This window comes from Peromyscus maniculatus, chromosome 4 (assembly GCF_049852395.1).
Source record: "Peromyscus maniculatus bairdii isolate BWxNUB_F1_BW_parent chromosome 4, HU_Pman_BW_mat_3.1, whole genome shotgun sequence".
Lineage (NCBI taxonomy): Eukaryota > Metazoa > Chordata > Mammalia > Rodentia > Cricetidae > Peromyscus > Peromyscus maniculatus.
This window is the reverse complement of record NC_134855.1, coordinates 140,686,958-140,711,056: the sequence shown is the minus strand read 5'-3', so window position 1 is coordinate 140,711,056 and position 24,099 is coordinate 140,686,958. Positions and strand designations below refer to the sequence as shown.

The 24,099-nt window shown below is 53.5% G+C and overlaps 1 protein-coding gene across 1 annotated transcript in view; it reads right to left on the bottom strand.

The window, feature by feature from the left end:
* Positions 1 to 24,099, bottom strand: part of Prex1 (phosphatidylinositol-3,4,5-trisphosphate dependent Rac exchange factor 1) — a 152,781-nt gene that overhangs the window by 82,996 nt on the left and 45,686 nt on the right. The window contains exon 2 of the mRNA XM_076571139.1: positions 1,951 to 2,022. Within this exon, the coding sequence (XP_076427254.1) occupies positions 1,951 to 2,022 (72 nt within the window). The remainder of the gene's footprint in view (positions 1 to 1,950; positions 2,023 to 24,099) is intronic.

Below are 24,099 nucleotides of genomic sequence, written 5' to 3'. Positions count from 1 at the left end.
AAAGCACATTAGCGGGCAACCATGGGTGCTCCCCCCCCCCCCCACCGAGCCAGGCAGCTGCTGTTGGCTGTGACTCCACCAGCAACAGCTGTGCAGGCCAATGGCAGACCTGGGCCGGACTGTCACACTCATCGGTAACACCCCATCTCCACAGGCTTCTCAGCCATTCCTGGTCCCCATTCACCCCGAGAACTGGAGGCTCAGAGAGCAGGTGCTGACATGCCAGCCAGCTGTGGAGGTGTCAGCGCATCTTTCCCTGTGTGCAGACACTGCCACATCTGGAATCTTCAGACATATCCAGGACAACGTGCACCAGCAAGTGTGTTCCCAGGGCCCTGCTCCCACAACCATGCAGGGGGAAAGAGAAGGGCCAAGGGCCAGAGCCTGCTCCTCAGCACTCTAGGCCTGGACTAACTTCCTCCTCCGCCACAGTAGGGCCTGCTTGTCACATGAAGGTGGCCGGGGAACCAGCTGGCCGTTGTTCCCAGTCCCTTCAGCCTAACTTAGCTCACGTGGTTGAACCTGGTGATGCTGAAGGTAACGTTCGAGACCTCGCTGTTACACTGACTCTGTGGAAGCACTGCGGAACTGTCCGACCCTTGACTGTATACCCAAAGGGAACAAGAAATGCCCACTCGAGAGATATACACAGACGCCGGTACGGTCACAGAGTGAACATTACAGAGCAAGGGGAAAGCGTGGGCCACGACTGCACACCGCAATACGAACAAATTCCACAGATGTATGACGAAAGGCACCAGACACAAAAGAGCCCCTTGTCATAAAGCTTAAGAACAGGCGGAAACAGGGCTGAGCATGGCAGCACACACCTCTGATCCCTGAACTCAGGAGGCAGGGGCAGGAGGGTCTCTGAGTTCCAGGAAGCCAGAGCTACACAGAGAAACCCTGTCTTAAGAAAAGACAAGACAGAAACAATCAATGGCAGTACAAGCGTCGTCAGCTGAGGGGAGGGGGGGGGGGTAGCTGACTGGAAGGGGCAGTGAGTCTGCTGGACGTGGATGCTCCCCTGCCTTCATGGGTAACCCCAGGTGTGGTACAGCTAACCCCTCAAGACTTGTATCCCTTGTTGAACAGTGCGGTTAAGACCTGACAGAAAGTAAATTTCTTAAAAACTAACAATGTGAGATTTTAAGTAATAGTAACAGCTTCCAAGTTCTTCTAACAGTGCACAATAAATCAGTATAATAAAATGTAGGTACTCAGTGAATATCTGTCAGGTGAGTGAATGAATGAGTGAAGCAATAGGTCCCAGAAAACAGGCATCCCCACCCCACCCCCACCCAGTACCCCAAGACCAGCTGTGCCTTCCAGCAGAGCAGACAGCCAGGTTAGAATGATTAACATATGGCGACAAGAGCCAGGACATTGGGCAGGCGTCATCTTTGACCACATCTATGGTAAATCCTGGGTACTTGGGATACACATAGCCCCTCATAGCCATTTCTTCCTGGTCCAGGCCTTTCAGAGCACAAAATGAAAGGCTTCCAGAATCGAGGTCAGAGTGCTGGAGAGCACAGGCCTTGGAGGCACACAGACGGCCCATTGATACTGCCCAGACTCTCCAGCGCCACAGCCAGAATGAAGCTGGCCCAATGACTCACGGGCCTGCCTGCCTTGATAGCCTGTGCCCACTGCAGGGTTAGGAGGGCAGCAGGAGGGCCCAGGCTCCCGAGACACTCGGGAAGGGATTTTCCAGAGGCACCACACTGGACAAGAGGACATGAAAAGGCAAAAGAAGGACATGCTGAGTCTGAACTAGAGAAGGGGGCTTGGTGTGCACCCTCCCTCCCAGGGGAGGCCTTCCAGGGCTGCTGAGAGCAAGCTGGGGGTGGGAGGCAGGCAGTGCCCAGGAGTGAGGCCTCTGAACTGGAGTTCAGAGTCTCCTAGAAGGAGTAGGGCCAGCAGCAGCAGCAGCCGCCGAGTCCTCACCTTGACATTCTCCTCCGTGAGGCCCTTCTCCACAGAGTCTGCCACATTCTGCCTGATCCGCTGCAGGAACGCCTGTGAAGACAAAAGCAAGCAGAGATAAGTGGCCACATCTCCCATTCTGGATACCCCTGCCAGAGGGACATGGATTCAAAGGCTAACCAGGACCTCCTGCGAGGTTGCAGAGTCCAGGTACCCGGACAAGGACTTAGAAGAAGCACCCACTGCGGACAGCCTACTTTTCTGGGCAGCACCCCCCCCCCTCTGCCGCTCAGCCAAAGGCTTACTGAGCATCTACAATGTCCCGCCTATGTGGCACTAACAATGCAGAGCCCACTCCCCCACCCCCGGAACCTACAGTCCAAAGAGCCACATTCACCCCTGCTTCCTCACACAAATACCTCATAGACCACTCGACAATGACCCCCTGCCTGTAGTGTTTTCCTTCTGATGCTTTAAGACATTTATATGACTCAAACAAAAAACTATAAAATGTCAAACACACGACGCATCTCTTCCATACCCCAGCCCTACCCACTGAGGCCCTCACCGTCCCCATGGGAACCTCAGCTCCCCGGTGTCACAGATGGCCACACACACAGGCGTGTGTTCACATGCAGACACATCTATCCCCACGGTCTCTTCTCTTCACACTAAAACAGCAGCACACAGGACACCCCAAAGCAACCGAGTGCTCGCACAGGCACAGAGTCACTGCCTGTCCACATGGGGCCAGGTGAGAAGATAGCTACCCGGTGTCACCAGATGTGATAATGGCTTTTTTGGGGGGGGGTATGTGCTGGGATGAAACTCCAGGCCCTTGTGCATGCTGGACGGGCACTCTATCTCTGGGCTGCATCTCTAGTCCACCCTCTTTTTGTTTTTTGAGAAAAAACAACATTAGGAGTTTTTACATGTCGCCCAATTCACTTCCCCTTCCTCCCTCCCCATTACCCCTCCATCCTTCCTTATATTTTGGCTAGCCTAAAACTCAATCCTCCTGCCTCCACATCCCCAGCACTGGGGTTACAGATGTGGCTTTTGGGGTGCTGGAGAAGACGTACCACTGGGAAGAAGTAGATGCCATGGGTTCAGGGTAAGAGTAGAGGAAGCGGAGTGTACCGAGGAAGGATGATGGTGGCTACAGAGCCTGGGTGAGACAAAGCAGCAGAGGAGAAGCTACTATGGAGGCCGCAGGGATGGCTAAGGATGGAAAGGACACGGAGGAAAGGAGACCCAACCTAGGGGAAACTAAGGCTAGACTCCTAGAGACTTCGGGCTCAGGATGTGAGGCCTGGCCCAGGTTAACTGTGCAGTGGTCACATAGAGACCCCTGGGAAAAGGAGTCCATGGACTTGTCCCAGCCTAGGGGACCCATTAGCTATCAATCTGTCGCATCTGGTTACAGTGAGGGCCCAAGGGGACTGAGCCAGGCGAGCATGTGGTGTCCCTGCCTTGGGTTAATTGAGAACGTGTTCCATCTCACCATGCTTGTCTAAGGAGATTCCCCACGTGCCAGGGAGACAGACCGTGATGGTATCGAGGGAGGCAGAAGCAGGTGGCAAAGGGGTGACTGGCCCTTCAACTCTGCTGTCGAATCCTTTTCCGTCACCTGGACCGACACCCACGGTGGCCCCGTAAACAGGGCTGTCACGCAGTCACATGGGCTGGTGTTCACAGGCAGGCCACAGGTGGAAGGTGACCTTGTTTCCACCCACAAGCCACAGGGTGACCAGAGCTGGGTCTGGACTAAATGCCATCACTTTACTGATGAGCCTGAGTTTACAGGTCCACCTGGATCCCAGGGAGTACAGACATCAAGAACCCAATCTATCAGGGCCCAAGGGCACCCAAACCATGGCCTTCCCAGTCCTGACTCCCATGGTCCCTCAGAGTCCACAGCCCATGCCTCTCCCAGCCCGCCTGGTCAATGACACCTCTGCCTCCGGAGGTTCCAGCCTCCTCACCCCTCAGGATCCCTTAAAATCCAGTCAATGCTCAGCATAACTCTCCATGACTCCCCAATATGAAGCTTAAGGCCCTGACTAAGATCACTAAGGAGCCACATTCACAACCCTCGGTGTGGCTGACACCATCCCTGGGCTGGGGTGCCAGACTGAATTACAAGCAGAAAGCGAGCTGGGTACCAGCATTCATCTCTCTCTGCTTCCTCACAGCAGATATCACACTCCTGCCACCACATCTCATACACCCCACCCCTGCCATGATGGGCTGAACCTTGGAACTGTGAGCAAACTCCTCTTGTCCTCAATCATTTGGGTCAAATCAGTATCTCAGCAATGAGAAAAGCAACTAATACTCCTCTCTTCTTCTTCTTCTTCTTCTTCTTCTTCTTCTTCTTCTTCTTCTTCTTCTTCAAGTCCAGATCTCCATAGCACTCCATCCTCCCACACTGGCGTCACACTTTCAAGCCTATTCCTGCCCCAGGACCTTGGCAAATGTTCTTCCTGCTGACATGTTTCCAGTTCTGCCCTGAGCCAGAGCCATCTTATCCACCACCTCCTCCAAGAAGCCCTCCCTGCCCTCCGCAGTCATCACCTCCCTACCCTGAGCTCAGGGCTGGAGAGATGGCTCGGAGGTGAAGAGCACTGACTGCTCTTTCAGAGGACCTGAGTTTAATTCTCAGCAACCACATGGTGGCTCACGGCCATCTGTAATGAGATCTGGTTCCCTCTTTTGGCGTGCAGGCAGACATGCAGACAGAACATTGTATACATGATAGACAGACAGACAGACAGACAGACAGACAGATGGAGCTCAAACAATGCACATCAGCTTTTAAGAGTCAAACTGGCTGTGACAGAGCAAGACTGCGGCCAGGATGGAGGTGAGAGTTGGAAACCACTGATCTTCCTCTATCCTGCCATGTGACCTCAGGACAGTGAACCAGCTTCTCTGAATCTTAGTTTACTCTCTCCAAATATGAGGTGTGTGTGTGTGTGTGTGTGTGTACATGTATGTGTTTTGTGTGTATGGTGTATGTATATGCGTATGTCAAGTGTGTGTGGTATGTGTGGTATGCATATTATGTGTGTCAGTGTATATGTGTGTGTATACATGTGTCAGTGTGTATATGTTTGTCTGGTGTATATAAATATGTGTGTCAGTGTGTGTGCGTATGCGTGTGTGTGTGTGTGTGTGTGTGTGTGTGTGTGTGTGTGTGTGTGTGTGTGTTTGGGGCGTGTGTGTCTTATAAATGAGACAGGATGAAGTGGCGGTAGGTCAGAAAGACAGCGACTTCACATCTCTTCTCACAGCTGGACTCTGGCGAGATCAGCAGACGGCATGAGGCCCTGACACAAACCCCTGGACACCAGTTCAACTTGTTTTTGAAGACACAGTAGAAAGGGCTGGGGGCAGAGGTTCCGAGAGGATGTGGCAGCCAAGCCTGGGGTGCCACGGGAAGCCGGCTCCAGCCACCCAGACAGGGAGACAAAGGTAGCCCCGCCCAGCCCAGGCGCCCTGGCTGGCGGGCAGGAAGTGTGAGTGCCACTGGGCTGACCTAGATGGAGCTTCCTGTCCTGCTTTCTTCACACGAGCTGGACTACTGCTATTGTGCTGGGACAATAGGTGGCTGGGGCCACCCACGGAGGACAGGCACTGGGCACCGAGAACAGCTCGTGACCTGGAAAGAATGGGCCAGCGGGGGCTCTGGGCCCAACCATAGCAGCCCCAGCACCACCACCCTGCAGGCGGTGCTGGTATCCTCTGTACTGATGGGGCCACTGAAGGACCAGAGGCAGTGGCACTCAGATGACGGCAGTTCACATCTGAGTTCACCTCCCTGAAGCAGGACACCGTCCTGAGATGCTCCCTGTGGTTCCCCCAGGGCCCTGTCCACTCCTGGACCACCCAGCCCTTCAGCATCCATTCAGCCCCCTCATCCCAACAATAACAGCAATTTTTACATACATCAAGGATGCAGCAAATGGATGCTCATCACCACACAGCTTGGGCAAACTCTAGCCAGGCGAGGGCTCCTCAAAGGCCAACCATGAAGCCAGGAGTGGTGGAACAGGCTGGCCAGGTGTGTTTAGGGACCTGGGGCACTGGGAACAGTGCATATCCTGGTCTGAGCTGCAGTCACAGGTGACTGAGAACACAGGGTCCCAGCAGCATGCATAGGTGTGAGCCTGTGTTAGCCATGTTACTGTGTAAACATAAGCTGATGGAAGCGAAGAACAGAAGGACCTGCTGCAGAGGGCAGACCTAAGAGGTGCCACTAGGCACCAGGCACCAGCCACACAGACACCAGGCTCTTCAATCCCACACAGGCTTCCACCCTGCCTGTGCTCATGTGCACCTATAAGCAATGCCAGGTGACACCTCTGGCCCCAGAGGCCTCCTCAATGTGCGGGGCAGGCTGCACAGGCCTCGGTCATAGCTGGCAGGAGCTGGCCCACAAATATATTAAGAACCTGAGCAGGGAGTGAGAGGTGGTGGAATAAAGCTTGCTGAAGACAACAAGCCCACCGTCTACCTCCTGCCCTTCTGCAGCTGTGGCAGACATCACCAATCAACCACACCTACTTTCCTGCTCAACCATAGTCCTAGGGACCTTGAATACTTGGTACATCAAAGCCCTGCATCCTAGAGCTTCTACCTCCTAGTGACCAGGAGGCAAGGTGCCATGTCCCCACATGGCATGAGGCTCCAGTGGCCCACCAGGTGACTTGCTCCACAATGCAAACGGCTGTCTCTTGTTATGAAATAATCTTTTTGTACACTGTGAAGATGTGTCTTTTCCAAGGTGCCTTCTGATTGGCTTAGTAAAAGAGCTGACTGGCTAGTAGCTAGGCAAGAAGAGATTAGGTGGGAGAATCAAACTGAGAGGACGCTGGGAAGAAGAAGGGCGGAGTCATGGGAGTCTGGGGAGTCTTCCAGACAGGCCGCGAGACACAGAGCGATTGGATGGGAAGTACATGAGGTAAACAAACCTCAAGGCAGCACACAGAGTAATAGACCAGGTTAATTAAGTTGTAAGAGCTAGCTGAAAACAAGCTTAAGCTATCGGCCAAGCATTTATAATTAATATTAAGTCTCTGTGTGGTTATTTGGGGAGCAGCTGGCAGGACAGAAAGATCTGCCTACAGTCTCTCCCTGCACTCCCATGCTTTCTAGTGTGCCTGCTCACAGCTAGGCCACTTCTCTGAATACGTCCTGTGTGGTTCTTGGGGACCCCAGCTGTCTCCTTCCTTATATAATCACAAACGTGAGTGACTGCACCAATTCTGCATGGGTGTCAAGTGTCCCCTTGTCAACAAGGCTCCCTGAACACATCCCCAGGGTGCAGGGTGAGTTCTTCTGGGACCGTGGCTACATCTGGCACACTCGGGCATGCGAGTCCCCTTGGGGACAGAGAGGCTGCCTGATTCAGGTGTGCAAACTGCTCCAGGGTGAAATGGCTAGGTAGAGATTAGGGACACAGACTCCTGACTAATGAGCATCAAGCAGATCTACAGCTAGACTGAGCCAAATTCAAACAATAGGAGAGAGCTCCCCTGACCCACACCCAGAAGGAGGCACACAGGCTCTCAACGGTTCTCACACCAAGGCCTCAGACCACCAGGGAGGCATTCATGTCTGTGGATTCTATGAGGCAGACTGCGACCTGGGGATGAAGAGACAGCATCTGCCACCCAAACTAAAACCACAGAGCAAAAAACCTGAACAGGGACAGTGGCTCCTACATACTGTTGGGACACACAATACACGTGTCTTCACAGTCTCCAGAGTTAGGACCCAGCAGGAAGAGAGGCATGCATGATCAGCTAGTGATGTCTGGCGCAACTGCAGAGCCAAAGAGCCTTTCTCAGGAGTTACCCATCACAACTCTGACCGAAGCCTCCCTGGCCATGTAACCCTGGGAGAATGGGAATCTTCTGGCCCCATGCCAATCACTCAGCCCCAGCCTCATGGCCTCCTCGACGCCCATCTCTCTCTAGGCCCTGGCATTTGCTGTCTGATGTGGCCTGCCCTTAAGACCCCCTAGTCCAGGGTCAAGTGAATGGGAGACACCCCTCAGAATGCCCTTCCCTGAAAACACACAAGGAAGCTGCTGTCCCTCCCTGCCCAGCAGAGGGGTGTTCTGTATGCCCGCCCCCCAGAACAGGACTGTTGGTGCCTAGGCTGTGGACAGAGCCCTGCACTCCAAGGCCTCTCCTCACTTGAGGGTCTGCTGCCAGGCGCAGAGCACAGGTTAACCCATGACTACGTCTGCCTGCATTGCACCCAGCCCACAGTGTGGCCTCAGGAAACCCCAGGTGGGGAGGAAGACTGGGGGGGGGGTGAGAAACGAGGGAGAGAAGCAGGGAGCCGACTGATGGTCACATCTGGAGCCCTGCTGCTTGGCTTTTCTTTTGTTTTGAAACTGGGTCTTATGTCACACAGGTTGACTTCAAACTCCTGGGCTCAAGTGATCCTCCTGCCTCAGCCTCCTAAGCAGCTGGGAATGCAGGTGTGTGCCATCACTGCCACTCACTCTCCAAACTTTGCAGCTCCCTGGGCGGGGGTACTGTCCCGCATGCCCATTTTACAGAACAGGGGAACTGTGAAGCATTCACTCAGAGCCACAGGCTGGGATGCAGTGATATAGCCTAATGGCGAGAACCCAGACCAAACACGCATCTCCAGTGTGTAACTGTGGCCCACAGATGGCCCTGGCTTTCATAGCAGCCAGCAGCTGCCTGGGGACCCACACCATCTGTCTGGAACTACTGTCACAGTCCGGGGAGGATTCAGGTCTCCCTGGGGACGCAGAACAGAGCACAGCCCTGCGCTCATTCCTGGAGACAGACAATGGCAACTTGAGCTGTTGAGGGACGGGGGCCTCTGTCCCCAAGGACACCCACACCTCAGCTGGGGTGACCTCACTCGACATATGGTGAAACCTGAGAGGGCTGGTGGGGGCACCCCCAGATCACACCAAGGACAAAGGAGGTAAGGTGCCTGTGGGACTCAGCCCCCACTGTGATCCACTGGCCAAGGGTCCAAGAAAGCAAAGATCATGGACCAGTAGCATCTGGGTAGCAAAGTCAGAATAAACCATCCCTTCAACAATAATAAACCAGCCCTATAAGACAGAAGGGCTGCCACAGCCTCTCCCAGCAGACCCCCACAGCCAGACATGGGGGGAAGTGCCCCCCAAACACATCATGAGCCCCGAAAAGACCCCAGTCCTATGCACCACCCACTCACAATCCTGGTTTGGATCCTAGGAGGATCACAGACCTCATGCATAGCACAAAGATCTTATTTCCATGAATGACATGCTATCCTGTCACTCAGGGTATAGAGACACCTCCTTTCTCCACCCGAGGCCAATGATGATCCCTTAGCCAGGACAATGACCAGGGACAGGGGAGCTCTCGGGGACTCATCTCGTTTTCAGCTCAATGCCTGGCCTCACACAGGCATGGAGGGGCCCACTACGCTGAGCAGCGCAGTGAGCACAAGGTCTAGCTTTGCCAGTGACCTGAGGGTGCGCGTGAACAGGTGATTCGCGCCCCCACTCCAGACCTTGGTTTCCTCCTCTAGACCATGGAAGGAGTGGGCACTTCAGCTGCAGTTAGCACTTCAGAGGCCACCACCCGACACACAGGCGTGGCGGGCACACAAAATGTGATTGACAGGGACGGGACGGGACACTCCTAGTCCCCCCACAGCGCTCTCTGCAGACTACAGGGGTCTACAGGGAACGGGAACTGGGTATGCACAGGCTCTGCTCACCGTTTGCTGAGAAGGCTTCGGGCATATGTCAGTCATCACTAAGGAGCTAGACACCTCGGGTGGCCACACCATCCGCGTGGCCACGTGCTCCCCATCCTGTTTGTCCTTGTGTGTGTGTGGGGGGGGGGGCTTAGGCTTGTTTGCAGTGCTAGAGACTGAGTGCAGGACCTCATCATTCTAGGCAAGTTCTCCACCACTGAGCTACACCCCCAGCTCTCCGTTCAGTTTTTATTTCATGACAGTGTGGTGGCTACCACACTCTTGTCAACTTGACAGGACAAAGAACCACTAAGAGTCACTGAGCATGCCTGGTGAGGGACAATCTAGATTAGGCTGAGATAGGAAGACTCATCCTGAATGGGGGGAGGAGGCAGCCACCATAAAAAGGAGAAAGCGGGCTGGGGACAGCATTCCCCTCCCGGTGTCCTGACAGCAGATGCAATGTGACCAGCAGCAGCCTTGTTTCTGCCGCCAGGCCTTCTCCACCATGATGGACTGCACCCTGGAAGTGTGAGCCACTTTAAACCTTCTGGTCCTTAAGTTGCTGCTGTCAAGGTATTTTGTCACAGCAAGAGCTAAGTCACTGATAAAGCAAGGTTCCACCGGGTTGTCCAGGCTAGCCTTGAACTCACTCTGTAGGCCACAGAGGCTTAGAACTTGTAAATCTCCTGCCTCGGCCTCTCAAACAGCAGAGAGGACAGATCCACACTACTAGGCCTGGATTACTGGTACCTTTTGGAGTCTGTTTTCCAACCTGAACTTACTGTGTCCCCGAGTCTTCTCTCCTGCAGTGACAGAGGGCAGTGTGGCCTGTCATCAGCAACAAAGCTGTCTGCCACACCCTGCACACCCTGCCCATGCTCAGCAGATTGCCCCTCCCCCCTCCCCCCTCCCCCAGTCTTGGAAGCACCCAGCACCTCTGAGTCAACTCTATCTCTTTAGAAAAGGTGACCCGCTCAGTACCAAACTTCCTGGAGCCAGTGGGCTGGCTGTGGGAGTAGACAGACAGTTGCTCAGAAGAGGAACTAAGAGAGACTGAGACAAGCTGTCTGATAGGCTGGTGTCTGAGCCGACCCCATGAAGAGATGGGGAGCTCGGCAATATCCGGGGGAAAAGGCATTCTAGGCAAAAGCAATAGCCTGTGCAGAGGCCCTGGGGCTTCCTAGACTGTCCTGTCTGAAGCACCCACCCTCCACTGTTTTACTTCCTCCACAGACACACTGATGGTCACATCCCACACCAGGGATGCTACTTGCGTTCGCCTATCAATCTACTGGCTTGTCCATTCAGGTGCTGTGGTGTGCCAGGGCCTAGCATGAACCTCTCAGTACATGTGTCTGATCCACCAGTACCTCAGTACATGACGGATGTGATGATTTGCACATCCGTCAATCATCCATCCCACATACCTTCCACCCCGTCTCCCTCCCAGGCCCTGATGAGAGGCATCCACTCAGTGCCCCACCAAAGAGGAACCTGAAGCAAAGCCCAAGCTGCTTCAACATGAGCCATGCAACAGTGGGGGAGGAGAGGCCACAGAGGGGAAGCAACTTCTCCCCACAGAGCCCCACCCATTCCCCCCTGCCAGCCCTCACCCAAGGCCCACTCAGAGCCTGCTCTACAACACAAAGCCCTCCCACAGCAACCCACACCCTGTTTAGGTGGGACTGCATGTGCCTAAGTTTGAATATCAGACACCCCATTAATGCCTCAACCCTAGCTTCTTTTGGGAAAATGGGCACATGATCTCCAAGCACCCATAAGGCTTGGGCTCTCCATGAGCCCAGGCAGCTACCACCTTCCCGAAAGGCAAGCCCCCTTAGTTTTCCCATGCAATACACTCACTGCTGTCTTACCTCTCCTGCCTGCAGCAGTGGGCATGAGTGTGAGACCCTCTTCTACACAGAGACACAGCTAATAGGAAAACTGAAGAGGCTTTCCAAACCCATGCCCAAGGCAGACATCACTAATAGAGCACAGACCTTTTCCTGCTGAGTCTCCTCATTGTTATCCCCTAGATCTACAGATACTTTGCATCCCTCCTGCTCATGTGTGGGGCATGCTCCCTTGATATGCGGGTAGGTAGATCCCTGTTAGAGAGCCATCTGGCCGATTCCCTGGCTTCCTGCCTATAGTTAGAAAACCAAACCCGCCTCCTGACATTGCCTAGGTGTGAGCCTCAGCCAGCTGACCCAGCGGACAAAACTGCCACTAGAACAAGTGTGCCTTGGGTTCGAGTGCTGGCTGTGCGCCAGCCTGCTGTGTGCCACAACAATCTTTCTGGGTCTTCCTCCCTTCCCTGAGGAACGGGAACAAGAAACTCTGTGTCTCAGATGTCTACGTCTCCATGTCTCAGCTCTATTCTCTGAAGAGTAAGGACATAGAATGGCTCTGGTGGCTTCTTTTCAGGTGACAAGATAACCTCGCATCTGGTCGCAGTAACAACGACACAACCCTAAGTGCTCAGACCCACGAGTGGCACACCTCCCTCGAGTCCAGGGGACTGGTATGTGCAGAATATAGTGATACACTGTCATAAACAAAACAAACACACAAAGACCCCTGCCTGGACAGACAAAGCGGACAACAGTACCCTGGAAGCCTCAGCCTCCAGCCTCAACCACAGAAGCCTGTACTGCAGGTGGCTGGAAGCAAGGGACAAGCCCACAAGCCGGCAATGTCTGGGAACAGGCCTGATTTAGGTGGCATTTCCTACAGGAATTTGAGGACAAAGCAAAGCCAATCACTCGAGGGCCCCAGAGCACAGGGCGAGGCAGCTGGCCATCCTGGGGTCCCACCACTCCTGCACTTGGGGACAATGGATGGGATGTGCCGCTCTCAGTGGGCCTGACACTTGACATCTGAGACAATTGCTCTGGGATCCTCCCCACACCCAGGTCCAAGGGTTAGGTTTTTCCCCCTCCATCTCCCCAAACAATTGTCCCTCGACAGGCATGAGTCCAGCCCCTCACTCTACCAGGGACTGTGGAAAACCAGGAAACAATGCCCAAGAGAGGCTGACAATAGCGGTACTCCAAACCGGACAGGAGGGGGGCGGTGGCCCAGCGGCTGGAGGTTTTCCTCTTTGTTCTCTGCTGGGGCAGCTGGGACCCTGCAGAGGGGATTCCAGGGCAGCAGAAGCTCCTGGGAGCAGAGCAGGGCTCAAGAACAGACCAACAGGGCTGCTCTGCTGTAGCTCAGGTGTGAGCAAAGTTCCCACAGCTTCCACGGCATAGCCTGCTTCCACCAGCTTCATTCACCCCACTGACCAGAAAAGACGACCGAGGTTCCCAATAGCGGAAGCCACAGTTCTAGAACATACTGCCAAGTGGACCTAGCTGAGATCCAGCCTCCGGGCGATCCAGCATCTAGGCAGTGACCTTCTGCAGGGTCCACTCTGGCCTAGTCTCATGTCCCAACACTCACTTCCCACTGATGGTAATGGCATACAAGCCATTCCCTCAGGCTCTGTAACAGGTCCTTTGTCCCCGGGGCCAGGACCAGCCCAACCTTCTGCAACCAGGTGAAGACAAGGATGTCTTCTGGAGGAGCAACAAGACCAAGGTGCCCTGAGACTGCAAACGGCACAGGGCTCTCAGAGAGGCCCCCACAGGCCTTGGACCATCGAGGCTGGCTGCTGGTAAACTCCCACGCTATGGGATGGAGAAAATGACCTTGAAATGGAGAGTGCATCTGGACTGTCTGTGGGCCCAAGGTCATCTACGGACCCAAAGAACGAGGCAGGCAGGAGATCAAGGGTCAGAGGCAGGGTTAGCCTACAGACATGAACTGAGCAGCTTCTAGAAACTGGAAAGGCAGGTCAACGGATCCCTCCTACCCCAGAAGCTCCAGAGGAACCAGGCCACGGACAACTTGACTTAGCTCCCCAGGGCACAATTCCGACTTCTGACCTCTAGAACTGTGCAACAAGTTCCTGTTGTTTTAAGCATGAACTTTATGATGACTTGTTACAGTCATGGGGAAGAAAAAGCATGGAGGTAGTGGCTAGCAGCTGGTGTGGTAGCGCACACCTTTAATTCCAGCACTTGGGAGGCAGAGGCAGGCCGATCTTTGTGAGTTCGAGGCCAGCCTGGTCTACAGAGTAAGTTCCAGGGTATACAGGGCTATATAGTGAAATCCTGTCAAAATTAAAAAAAAAAGTAGATGGAGAGGGAGGGAGGAAAGAAGGCCAGAAGCTGGTTTCCCTGAATCTGCCTCCCCCATACACAGCACTACCAAGGCCCACTGGGGGCTACAGGAAGCGTCATATGCTGGCTGGTTATTTGGGGTGACCCACCCTTTCTGAGACTATTATTTCCCCATCTGTACAATGTGGACAGTGATGCAGCCACAATTCAGGACCTGCTGCCTGGGGATCTGAACACGGGCCAGCCACTGCCTCTCCATGGGCCTTGGAAGCCGCTCCTGGCCTCTGACTGCTAGAGGCATTTTTGGTCCTCACTAAAATACACACAAGTACCCATGCAGCACTAAACACCTAGGCCTGAACACTCACCTATGTAAAGAGGCCTTTTTGTTTTGTTGTTTTGTTTTTCGAGACAAGAGTTTCTCTGTGTAGCCTTGGCTGTCCTGGAACTCACTCTGTAGACCAGACTTGCCTCGAACTCAGAGATCCACCTGGCTCTGCCTCCCGAGTGCTAGGATTATAGGTGTGCACCACCACCCAGCATTCTCCTTTCAATTAAAAAAAAAAAAACATAATTATAGGCCAGACAAATGGCTCAGAGGGAACAGTATCTGCCATGCGAATGTAAGAACCTGAGTTTAAATCCCCAGAACCCACTTAAAAAGCTGGAATCAGGCTGGGCCATGGTGGCACACGCCTTTAATCCCAGGACTCAGGAGGCAGAGACAGGTGGATCTCTGTGAGTTTGAGGTCAGCCTGGTCTACAGAGAGAGTTCCAGGACAGCCAGGGCTACACAGAGAAACCCTGTGGGGGGAGGGGGGCTGAAATCCATAACAGTCTAGTGTAACCCCAGTGCTGAGTTGGGGGAGACAGGGAGATCCCCAGGATTTGCTAGCCAGACAGTCTTATTGAATTGGCAAGCTCTAAGATTAGTGAGAGACTCTTGAAAAACAGGTATGGAAAGCAACAGCAGACCGGAGAGAGGCCCTGAATGTGCCCTTGACAAGCCTGCATGCTGTGGCTAAAGAAGAACAGTGATCCCAGCACTTGGGAGGCAGAGGCAGGTGCATCTCTGTGAGTTCAAGGCCAGCCTGGTCTAAAAGTGAGTTCCAGGAAAGGCGCAAAAACTACACAGAGAAAACCCCTGTCTCAAAAAACCAAAGAAGGAGGAGGAGGAGAAGAAGAAAGGAGGAGGAGGGAGGAGGAGGAGGAAGGAAGGAGGAGGAAGGAGGAGGAAGGAGGAGGAAGGAGGAGGAAGGAGGAGGAAGGAGGAGGAAGGAGGAGGAGGAGGAGGAGGAGGAGGAGGAGGAGGAGGAGGAGGAGGAAGAAGAAGAAGAAGAAGAAGAAGAAGAAGAAGAAGAAGAAGAAGAAGAAGAAGAAGAAGAAGAAGAAGAAGAAGAAGAAGAAGAAGAAGAAGAAGAAGAAAGACAAGAACAGGATCATCCAAGCTGATAGCTAACCGAAGTTGAAGAAGCAGCTTTGTGGGCATCTAGGGAGACTGGTCCTGACACAGGACAAAGAGCTTGTACACAGACACTGAGGCAGCAGGGACCCATCGTGTTCTGAGCAGTGAGGCTGAATCACAGGAGGAAAGGTGAGCAGAGGAGGGCATGAACCCAGAGACCCAGCAGGAGCCCAGCGGGCAGCACCCTGTGGGCCAACAAAGGGTCTCTGACTTTCCTCTGGGTAAGGTGGGAGTCACAGAGAGCTCTAGGCAGGAGAGGGCCAGGCTGAGTGTGGAGGAGGGGCAAGGAGGAGGCAGGAGGTAACGAGAGACTGAAAAATAGGCTCTAGTATTCCGAAGGCAGAGCCCACGTGATTGATAAGGTGGAATGTGGGAGAGGAGAGAGACATGGAGGCTGGCTCCCTGTGGAGGTTGGCTCTCTGGCCTCCGCCTTCCAACACAGTTAGACCAGAGTCACTTTTACAGAACCAGGGTAGGCTGTGGTTTGGAGGGTGTGTGGTATGACGAGTCCAAGCTGAGGCAATTTAACCCTGGTGGTGGAGACAGGTCGCCTGTCAGCAAATGCTTGCACAAGATCAGTTTTGGTTGCAAGCATGCTTGGAAGAGGTCTGAGCAGGCAGACCCCAGCAGGCACCATCAGGACAGGCTGTGTGGAGGAGCCAGGCGGCAGCTGAGGTCAAGAGGCCAGGAGGTAGGCTGTGCAAGCAGGGGTCGGGGTGTGAAAGCTGCCACTTGGGGTGTCCTCTGCCTTCCCCACAGTACCAGGCCCCATGCTCCACCCACTACGGATGGGGCCCAGAAATAAGGGCAAGGCGGCTTCCGGGGTTCAGAGCTCTGATTCAGAGGTTCAAATCCCAGAGCTCTCTCTTCTATGCTGAGGGACCCTGAGGAGCTGCTAGCCTCATCTCTGTACCTTAGCACCTGACCAAGACTGCAGGAATTTGGGGTGGTATCATGACCCCAGGCCCAGCTTTACATAGAAGCTGGAGAGCCGGGGCGGTTTAGCCAATGGGCTAAAACAACAGGCCAGCCCAGACCCCGGTGCAGGCTGCCCTGCTGGGATTTTCCATGAGGTCAGAGCAGGACTCAAGGGAAGTGTGCAGCCTCCTGCTACCACCCCATAGGCTGGCGCTGTGGTCTCAGTGCTGGGGGCAGAACTTAAGCCAAATGCAAACCCTCCACCCTGTAGACAGGTACAGGGCAGAAGAGAGAAAGGAGGCTCGGAAGGACCCCAAAGAGACCAAAGAACGGAAGGAACCCCAGGGCAGCAGTGGGGAGCCCAGGCCAGGCAGTGAGAGAGCAGGTGCAGAGGCCCTGGAGGAAGGGCCTGCTTGATGTGTGAGCAAGGCTGGAAAGCAGGACTGAGGAGCAGCAAAGGGCATCAGGGATGCCGCTCAGGGAGAGAACAGATGCCAACCACATGGGAAGGAACAGAAGTGTAGCCTAAGCAGGGCCGGATAACCCTAAGGAAGGAAGGTTATGTACCAAATAGCATGGAAAGCTCCCCTCCCCCATCCGGGAAAGACACCCCCTCCCAACCCCTGCAGAGTCCTCAGTGTGCAAGGCAGAGTATGTCCCCCACCTTGGGCAGTGCCAATGGTCCCATGGCAGTAACTAGGGACCCAGCCCTCCCTCCCTCCCATCATGAACCTTCCTTGTCTCCATGTATGAAATAAAGGCTTGAGACTTGTCCAGCCTAATGAGTAACGCTAGAGCTGAATCATCCAGACCCCAAGTTCGGGACTACTCAGAAAGCACCCAGAAGCTTCCCTAGCTACAGCATCTACTAAGACAACCATGCAGGCCCCATGTGGGCCCCACTCTGAAGCAGCCCCATACAGGCTCTCCGGCAGCCAAGGGGTCCAAGGAGGTAGCACCCGGCAACCAGACACCTGCCTAGCAACAGGGTGATGGGATGACAGCTGGACTCCATGGCAACTACAGCTGGGGCCCCAGAGGCCACATGCAGCTTGTGGAGGGCACGGGAATGGGCTCACAGACTCAGCTCTAAGGCAACGGGACTCACGGGGCCTCCCAAGCCCAGTGGGTCCTGAATGGCAGGGCACAGAGCACGGGACCAGCCTGAGCTGTACACCTCATCTCGGAGCTCTGCAGCATGCAGCACTGTGCCTGCATGGTCCACGGGGCATCTCTAATCACTCAGCCTCCTCTCTGGAATGGAGGCCAACGCCTCCAACACAGGGACATGTGCCCTCTCCATAGTAGTATATAAAAAACAAAATTAACACCAGCAGGCACAGGCTGTGGACTCTGGGAATCACCGTTTCATTTAATTCCCCCAACAACTTCCTGTGGTAGCAGTCATTAGCCCCATTCGATAGAGTTGGTAACATTAGTCCTTAGTACTTAGTACTACATTAGTACACCAAAGACCTTCGGAGAGGCCATCCACCTGGGGCTAAGCAACACCACAGATGGGTCCTGACTGACACTGGCAGCTCCCTGCCATCGTCGTCGTCCTCTTCCTCTTGGCTGTCAGCATTCCAGATCCCACAGGCAAAGACACCCAGGAGTCCCCAGGACTGAGACACCAAGGCCTGCAGAAGCCATGCATTTGGGGACAGAAAGAGGCAAGACAGTCTAAAGACAAGAAGAAAGGGAAGTGGAGACTGCAGATACTGATCTGAAAGGTGGCCACCACTCTCCAATCCATCCCCAGGCAAAGGCGTAGACAGGCAACTCAGCTTTCCTTGGAGAAATCAAACATGCAGGTTCTTTGTAGCATTTTCCAACTCTGAAACCCTTGCTAGTTCATATTATAAAAACGTCTAAGAAAAGGCAAGAAACTAGAAGAGCCGGAATGATTTTGAGAAAGAACATTGGAACTCCCACGACCCAATCTTCAGAATGACTACGAAGTCATAATAATTACAACGGTACACGGCACTAGGGGATGGGCGTGGGTCTGTGGAAATGAACAGACACGTAAGCAGCCTCTCACAAGGGCAGGACGCAGCTAAAGCTACGGTGTGAAGGGAAGCCAACGGAGAAAAGTGGTCTCCAACAAACAGACACAAAGCACAAATTGATGAATCCTCTCTAATGACATGCTTCAGACAAAAGAAAACTCAAAATGAATCACACAGGCTCGAGGCGTGACTTTGTAGGTAAAGTGCTTGCTGTACAAGCGTTAGGACCCGAGTTCTGAGCCACAGCATTCAGGTAAAAAGACAGGTCTGGCAGCACACACCTATAACCCCAGCACTGTGGTTAGACAAGGGGTTCCTGGGGTCTTGCTGGCCGAGCCAGCTAGCCAAGGGCTGAGCCAGCTAGCCAAGGTTCACGTTCAAAAAGTGGAGAGATAAACTAAGATAGCCAGTTTACCTCTGGCCCCCATAGGTAATGCACAGCCAAGCATACACACACCACACATATACATACCCCACATGTACATACACCCCACGTGCACACACACACATATACCCACAGCCACCACACACACATACATACACACAGCACATACACACAAACCATGCATATACATACACCATGCAAACAATCATACATTTAAATGCAAATTTTAAAACTATGACACTTGAGGAAGAAAACAAAGGGAAAATCTTTTTGTGGCTTGAGGTTAAGCAAAGTGACATCAATATCACTTACAAGCAACATTCAGAAGCGCAAAGGAAGTCAACACAGAAGCTTTTTCTGCTATGCAAAAGGCACAGTAAGACAAGGGAAAATAACTAGGGTTAGGGGGAAATTCACATAAATGACATTCTAGCGAGGGACTTATGTTCAGACTATAGCCCTAACCTCAACTAAGAAACAAACCACCTAACTCTAAAACTAGTTTCTTATGTGACTTCTCCTGGGGATTCACACAGAAATGTCTTTAACTCCAGACAGGCAGCCGGAGACTGAAAAAACACCTCCCAGCCCATGCCCAGCCTGGTGAACCAATGATTTCATTAGGGTACCTTCCAGGAGCAAGGGTGACCTCCAAACAGTCACATGATGCAAACACCCCATCCTGGCCTGCCTGCAAGATGACTCACAAAAGCTGTACCGCAGGGGTCCCCATCCCAGCCACCCTCCCACCTCTGTGAAGTGTAGCACCTGGAGATCATGTGCACCCGTAGGAGGCAGGAGGGATCTTGGGGGTGGGTCTGATGACCCTCTCTGATCTCATGATGGCCCTATTTAATTTTTTTTTTTATTTCATTGATTTGTTTATTTAGGAGGAGCACGCAAGCAGTGGTGCACCTGTGGAGGTCAGAGGACAGACAGCTTGAGGGAGTTTGGGGCTTGTGCCCAAGTCATCAGGCTTGGAGACAAGCACCTCGACCCGCTAAGCCAGCTTACCAGGCCCAGATACTCTATTCCAAGATGGCAACAGCCATGCATGTCGGGCCTGGAGGTCAAGGTTCTACTGCATAAGCAAAAACATTAAAAACACCTTGAACACATGGCTATACAAAAAAGACACATGAGCAGAAGACAGGCACATGAAAAGCTACTCAACACCATTGGTGAGGGTGAGGCCGAAAGGTACTTCTACATGTCCATCAGAAACAGCTTAAAATGCAAACTGGCAACACCAAGTGTTGTCAAGGATGTGAACCACCCATCAGATCCTGACAGTGGGACCCTGCTAGTAGGAAATCAAAGTGACCAGCATCTTCGCAAAGCCACCAGCAGCTTTACGTGTGCTAAAAATGCATGTTCCACACAACCCAACAATTCCACTCCTGGTGGAATTCTCACTCTTTAAGTGAGAACTCATAATCATGTGTAAGCTGTGCACACACACTTAACAGCAGATGTCCACATCAGCCAATGATGAAGAAAGTCTCTGTGGCCCTGGTGAATTAGGAGGAGAAACAGGCTGTGACACATTGAACCATGGGACACTGCAGCTCTAAAAAGAACACACTTGACACACAGGGACCCTGGCTGACCCCCGAGTGCTTCATACTCAGAAGGCTGCATGCCAAATGAGTCCCCTCGTGTGGAGCATATAAGTACTATTTTTTTTCACAACATTGTCTACAGTGAAGCATATATATTCTAGAAAAGACGAAACTACAAGGCCCAAGAAATAGATGAGTGGCTGTGGGTGGTGGGGGGGGTGGGGGTGGCTCTCAGAGGAACAGACCCGAGGGTGTGGCTCTCAGAGGCAACAGAAGGTTTGTGAAGAACAGAGTGGTGCTGTACTTGGGCTGCTGTGGGAAGTAACTCCATACGTGTGATGTAACACACACACACACACACACACACACACACACACACACATACACACCACAACCCAAAAGAGCCATCTTTACTATCTGTGAATGCTAAATGTTAAATCTGTTTAAAATGTCTCACTCGGGGCTTTTCCAAACACAGAGCTACAGTAGGAAGTGGAGATGTCAGGAAGTGCGTGGGTCCCTCTATGTGCACATCTCCAGGGGCACCCGATAGGCCACAAGCACACAGGGCACCTTGACCTTGGTTGCTAAGTACCTCAGAGACAAGCTGGTTACTGCACTGGAGGAGGGAAAGCTATAGGTGTGCCTAACCACGAGACACAGAAGGGAAATGAGAGGAGAAGCTGCAGGAGCAAGTCGGAAGAGCCCCGGGTCCAGGGCGAAAATTCCTGGTGCTAAAAGTCAGGAAACCATGAACCAGCAGACAGGCGGCTGGGAGACGCCGGGGGCACAGAAGCACCCACGAGGCTGGTGTGCAGAATGAACTGAACGCTTGTTAAACAAGGGCTGGGGAAGGGGCGAGGGTGGAGGTGTCTGTGACAGAGGTGGAGGTCTAGCAGATGAAGAGCCAGACGCAATGCTAGAAAGAGAGGCTCCAGAGTGACTCCAAACTCCTGGCCTGAGCAAGGGTGGGGAAGGGGTTAATGGTACAGAGAGGGGCAGGCTGGGGAGGAAGGGGTGCTGAGGGTGAGCTGAGGAGCTCAGCACGTGAAGGCGGCGGTGGCGGCAGGCGATGCCATGGTGAGGTAGCAGGACACAGGGTCTGAAATCCAGAGAGCCAGGTGCGAGGGACAGGCACAGGCGTGCTGGGCTGCACCAGGCAGCCAGTGGGGACCCCAGCACGTGAAGCAGAGGCACAGAGGGAGGGCAGGCAAGGGGCCCCTGGCTGTTTGTTTAGAGTAAAAATGTCTTGGGGGCTCTGTAGAATGCTCCAGAACAGAGAGGCATCCCGAAACACCCCTGTGCCAGCCCTGCCACAGCCTAGCCCAAGGGTGAAAACATCTAAAATACCCCAAACCAGTCAACCGCTTCTAGGCCATCCTGCCCACTTATCCTTGCTGACTTCAGAACCAATCACTGCCATCTCCAAACACAGGACCCCACAGATCAATACCATCTCTAGTGTCAACAGCTTGAAAGAACCACATCCCCCACCCCACCCCCCAAAATCAGAATATCTGAAGTCTATAATCCCAGCTGCTGAAAACCTGATTGCCAATGTCCCAAACAGCAATTGCCATGGAATAAGCACAGCGCACATTTATCCTCGGGTGAGGCAGGGGGATTGGATACAGGGCAAGTTTGAGGCCATCCTGGGATACACCTAAGACCTTGTCTCAAAACAAGACTGAGAGGGGAGAAAGAGATGGAGGGAAGGAGGGAGGGAGGGAGGGAGGGAGGGAGGGAGGGAGGGGAGAGGGAAAAAAGAGGAGGAGAGGAAGAGAGGAAGGAGGGAGGGAGAGAGAGAGGGAGGGAGGGAGGGAGGGAGGGAGGGAGGGAGGGAGGGAGGGAGGGAGGGAGGAGGGAAAAAAAGAGGAGGAGAGGAAGAGATGAAGGAGGGAGGGAGAGAGGGAGGGAGGGAGGGAGGGAGGGAGGGAGGGGGGGAGGGAGGGAGGGAGAGAGGGGGGAGGGAGGGGGGAGGGAGGGAGGGAGGAGGGAGTACTCAAGCTCTTCAGCTTGCTCTGCACTGTGCACATGCACATTCTTCCATGGACCAGTGCATCCCTTCCCACCCTGCCTCACTTGCCTTTGAAAAACAGCCTTCACCCAAGAACAAAAGGAGCTCCGGCAGCTCAGCCTCTCTCTGAAGCAGAGGCTGACTCAGATCTTCCTCCAGAGTGAAAAACTGACTCCTCAGTGAGCCCTATGGGTTGGCATTCACCACTAAATCCAACACACAGGCACCAGCTGGGGCTCCACAAGACCCCTGGGCAGCACTGTGAAAACTGCCCACACTTTATCAAGCATAAGCCATTCCCACCCCGGGTGGCTCTTCAAAACTCCAGAACTTATCAGCTGCATTAATAAGGTGGGGGCCGGGGGTGCTGTATAAACGCTTTAAGATTCGATGGCTCCGCAACAGGAAAACAAGCTGAATCCACAGATCCAAAGGCGGCAGAGCCAAAGATCAAGTTTCTGCAAGGTGCTGCCAGGAAAGTCGCATCTTTCCACTTTCCCAGGAGGTTTGGCAAAAACATCCGCATGAATGGGCTCTCCATGAATCGTGATGATGAAAACCCCAGCTTGAGAATGCGTCACTGGCCCGCACCAGCATTCCTTCCGGCTGAGAGAATTCCAGGGGCTTTCGGTGAATCCAAATGGCGTTTGTGGAGAAGCCAGCTGAGCCCAGCTACCTTGAAGACAATCACGAGCAGGAAGGGAGCGATGCTGCCTGCCGTGGCCGGGGCTGTTTGTAAACCTGTGTCCTCCATAAGTGAGCACAGAATTAGGGCATGTGTACGACACAGGAGGAAGAACAGAGGGGCAGAGGTGATGCAGAACTCAAGAGTTGGGTAGCCATGATGGGCCCAGCTGAGAACACGTCCACCCCACGCCCAGAATCTGGCTTTCCAACCTTCTCTAGACTGCTTCCAAAAGAACTTGTAGGGGACTGGAAAGCCCGGCAGTTAAGAGAGAGCATTTGCTGCTCTTGCCAAGGAAACAACAGACAAAAGAAAGTCCTTGAGGAGATGACCAGCAAAGCCCTCACTAGGGGCCAGTGAGGTGGCCCAGAGGGTAAAGGTGCTTGCAACCAAAACCAACAACCTGAGTTTGAACCCCAGACCCAATGGTGAAAGCCATTATCTGACCTCCACACACAAGCCAATGATGTGCACATGCAGGCGCACACACAATAAATAAATATAAAGAAATGACTGTAATAAACCAAAAAGGCCTTCATGAACCGACTCTTGTCAAGGCCCTTCAAGGGCAATTGCCCATAATGGTGCCTCCTTGAGCACTCATGCAATGTTATCAGGGAGATCACGCATCCCCAGGCATCCCCAGGGACACTAATCAGCATCCACTCTCTGCTAATTCTATGCAAAATTGCTGCCTCTTCCTAGACACCATTAATGACAGCAAGAGAGGCAGCTGTGCTTAGGACTTGAGCTTTCTTCTTCAAGGTGAAGGCCTCACTGGGCCCTCTCCCTCCCGCCTGCTGGGCCTCACAGAGACTCAAACCCTCCCTCCCTAGAAGCCCTTCCCTGGAGACAAAATCCTGACTTCCCCTCAGGCACTGGGGATCCACCAGAAAAGTCTGACTGGGACATGTGGACCATGGCCATGAAGCACCCTCTCTTGACACGACCTGGCTCCACAGCCACCCCTTCCCAGCCTCGGCTAAGTGGGGTCAGCTCTCAGCTCCCTGCCTGCAGCCGCCAAGGTGCTGGCAAAGCCTTTAGATGTACACTTAAATGTTATGAGATATAAGTCCATCTCAGCAGAGTTCATACTTTTAAAAACTGATGACTGCTTTGACTGTCAATCAGCCTGGGGTCTGCTGCAACCAGCCAGCTGAAGATGGCAGGCTGGCCCTGTGCCTGTGTCGGTGACAAGATCGGGCAAAACT